This window comes from Lachnellula hyalina, assembly GCF_007821495.1.
Source record: "Lachnellula hyalina strain CBS 185.66 chromosome Unknown contig00236, whole genome shotgun sequence".
In the NCBI taxonomy this organism is placed as follows: Eukaryota; Fungi; Ascomycota; class Leotiomycetes; order Helotiales; family Lachnaceae; genus Lachnellula; species Lachnellula hyalina.
Genome location: NW_022157350.1, coordinates 7,661 through 11,232, shown reverse-complemented (window position 1 = coordinate 11,232; position 3,572 = coordinate 7,661). Strand labels below are relative to the sequence as shown.

The 3,572-nt window shown below is 45.4% G+C and overlaps 1 protein-coding gene across 1 annotated transcript; it reads left to right on the top strand.

The window, feature by feature from the left end:
- Positions 1-360: 360 nt before the first annotated feature.
- On the top strand, positions 361-1,913 carry rgxB_0 (Alpha-L-rhamnosidase; the record flags this gene model as incomplete). The annotated part of the gene is made up of 5 exons (XM_031153376.1): positions 361-642; positions 795-1,000; positions 1,052-1,446; positions 1,499-1,684; positions 1,744-1,913. 5 exons carry the CDS (start codon positions 361-363, stop codon positions 1,911-1,913), a joined length of 1,239 nt encoding a protein of 412 aa, XP_031001510.1.
- Between the last annotated feature and the right edge of the window lie 1,659 nt (positions 1,914-3,572).

Genomic DNA, 3,572 nt, shown 5'->3' with positions numbered 1-3,572 from the left:
GAGGGCATTTTCAGTCGTTCTTGGAGAGGTGTTCAAAACATTTGCATATAATATTTATTGTTTTTCGAAGTTTAGTATCAACTTGAACTCGGTTTATCTCTTCCCGAGCTAAGCCAAAATCTCCAGAAAGTCCTATAAAGAACTCTTAGAGTTCAGTGATGGAGAAACTACACCTTAGTTCCGTGTATTTCTTCCGCCTGTTGTCACGGTAGATTAGGGAGAAAGGCTTCAAGCATGCTTCTCAATTCTAAAGGGTCCTTGTCCGCTACCCCGCATTGTGGGGTTGTAATGTATATAACAACACTTTTCAAGATCTATAAAACATTGCTTAGTTGTTACTTATGATTCAAGCAACTTGAAATGAAGCTCTTTAACATCCTCTTTCCCATGATCATTAGTATTAGGGCGGCAATTGCCAGTTTAATCGCGGAAGCCAGCACCCAAAACCTTGAATTCAAGACTTGTGTTGTGAATCCTGGCGGCAACTCTTCCATAGACGACGCTCCTGCTATAATTGATGCTTTTACCCAATGTGGTCACAACGGAAAGATTCTTTTCCTCAATGAGACGTATCATGTCAATACTGTATTAAACACCACCGGGCTCAAGAATTGTGAAGTAGATCTCAGGGGGACATTACTAGTACGCAATTCCACTGTTCATTTTGTAGGTTTGCTAAGTTGTTATTGAAGTGGGGAAATAATATTTCGTACTGGTTGGATAACTCACTACCTGTTGGGTATCAAAACCAGATTAGTCTTGCGAATCCCGAGTTCCCACTATGATGTTAACAGATCTTGCAGTCTTCAGCATGGGTTTTTGGTGGAGACAATATCAATTTCCAAGGCCACGGATATGGAACCTTGAATGGAAGTGGGCAAGCATGGTATACATTTATACATGGCAAAAGCAACTACCCTGGTCGACCACATGCAATAACGATTGCGAATACAACGAATTCTGTGTTTGAGGGAATTAAATTCGTGCAAAGTCAAATGTGGTATGTTTAGGAACAGGACGTTCTTGAAGTCGATATGCTAACCATACCGAGGACGATGACTGTCATCCACAGCAAAAATGTCCTGCTCCAAGATATCTACGTCAATAATGCTGGCAATGACGGTACCACAAGCAGTAACACAGATGGTGCCAATACTATATTCTCGGACCACATCACATTCAAGCGGTGGGATATCACAAATGGAGACGACAGCATAGCCTTCAAAGCCAATAGCACTAATATCCGCGTTCTCGATAGTACATTCCACAACGGTCTTGGTATTGCATTTGGCAGCATCGGGCAATACAAAGGGGAATTCAACACTATTGAAAATATCCGAGTGAAGAACATAACTTGTTACAACACACTCCATGGAGCTTATGTCAAGACTTGGACTGGCCAGCAGGTTGGATACCCACCGAATGGTGGTGGCGGTGGATTGGGATGTGAGACTTCCCTCTCACTTACAATACCACCTTGTACTAATGCATGCCCCAGTCATGAAAGATATCCTTCTCTCCGACTTTACGTTAAACAATCTCCGCGGGATACCCTTTAGCATATCTCAATGCACGACATTCAGCGGCGTGGCTGGCGCGTGCAACACATCTCTCTTTGAGATCGAGGACTTGACATTCGAGAATGTAGCAGGGACAATAGGCACGAACCCCATCGCGAGTCTCCGTAAGTTCTACCCTCTCCGCATTGAACCTTGCAAGAAACATAGCACTGATAATCTGCAGAATGCAGCGCCGCTGCACCTTGTAAGAACATTACTCTTCAAAACATTGACCTTGCACTGAGAAATGGAACTGCTGCAAGTGGGTATAACTGCGATGCTGTTTTCGGCTCGATTGGATTTAATTGCACCGGTTTTACTTGTGGAACGAGTAGCGCTACGGGGTCGTGTTAGTTGGCGCTTATTGGTGTGGGTGTGGATGGGTATGGGTATGGGTATGGCCTGGTGCTGGATGGAAAGAGAGCAAGTCGGGAAGCATTCGATTGAAAATGGTCACTGTTGATTCCTCTCTATTGTCGATCTCAGCCCCTTCCAAATTCCCACTAGAAAAAATTCGCCAGACCCTGCTGGACTTTAACTTGGATGCCATAGAGACAGTAAGTCTATCTGGCAATGCGTACATCGACGGGGATACTCTCAAGGACATTCTCACCAAGCATCCGACTCCGAAGTGCCTGCATTTCCTTGACACACCACAACTCGAATTGAAGACAAAACTCGACATGGCAAGAAGGTTTAGTCTCTCCGAGGTGCTGGATACCTTTATTGTCGCTCCGTTCAGAGATACGCGTGAAGCTGCGGCCTAGAGTTGTATTATTGTGTCCGGCCTCTCCTAGTTCAGATGCTGGAACCCCACCTCGACGAGATGAGAAAAGAAGAGCTTCGCACACTCTTTGGCGAAAACATAACCAAGGCACAGAATACTGTAGGGCGTTTTCCTTATTATTCCCGTTCTCCAATCGCGCTAAAAACTCCTCTACCGCATCTCCAAACCCATCCGCTTTCTCGCCCTAGCGATCTAGCATTGCGGGAGCCTATTCCGACATTGGAGAATCTCAGCCTTCTCTTGCTAACAGCATCAAAATGCACTAACGGTTCTACTTACAAGGCCGCTCGCTGCATTAGAGTTTCTATACAGACGAAAGCCTAGCCGCGAGTTTTCCCTTTCTCAGGTCCGGACTAAAGATAGCACATGAAGCGTGGTGAGGCCTTGCTCTTCATCATGCAGCCAGCCCAGCATGGCTTAGAGGAGGAGTTCAACAAGAGGGATCCGCGCTATTGATATGCCTTGATTCGTGGCACGTCTACTACCCCGAAATCAAGATAATCCGAGCCCCCGGACTTCAAGACTTCCCTTCGGCATACCGTTTCAGGCGGCGAGCTCGGAAGCTGGCTCTGCGTACCTTGAAATCTTACCTCAAGGATCCCGTGTACCGAGTGGAGCTTGCGGCATGGAGGAAATGGAGTCTTACTTGCTTGCGGTCGGGGAATTATACATATACAGCATTAAGGAAAGAAAGATGGCTCTTCAGTTCAGATTCCTTGGTCGATTAATCAGTGCGTGTGGAAACTTGGAAATGAGGTTGGAAGAAGGTACTTGGAAGTTTCAAGAGGATTGATTAGGTTGCTCGGTCGGGAGGGAGGCATTTGCGGGATCTAGATCCGGACTGGACTGGAGAAAGAAGGGATGTGAGCTTAGATGGCTGGCTGGCTTGATGGTTTACTTTGGAGTACGGGGATATGGATGGAGTCTGTATTGTATGTCTGGTGTAAGTACTGTATGTATATGTGAGAAGATTCTTTGGTTATATGTAAATTTACTTGTACTAGTAGATGATTTGAGAAACGCTGAGATATTTGCTGGTTGCATCTTGATTACGTGGCTTTTTTATCAGTCAGTCTCACATCAGACTCAGGATTTCCTTCCTGACTTAAACCGGTTCATTATTTTCTAACACAACAGTGTGCTTACGTGGGCATGTAGTGCAAAGCCATGATACTGCAGGCAAGCCGCTAGATTTGAATCTTTACATTTATTATCAACCCCCCTAA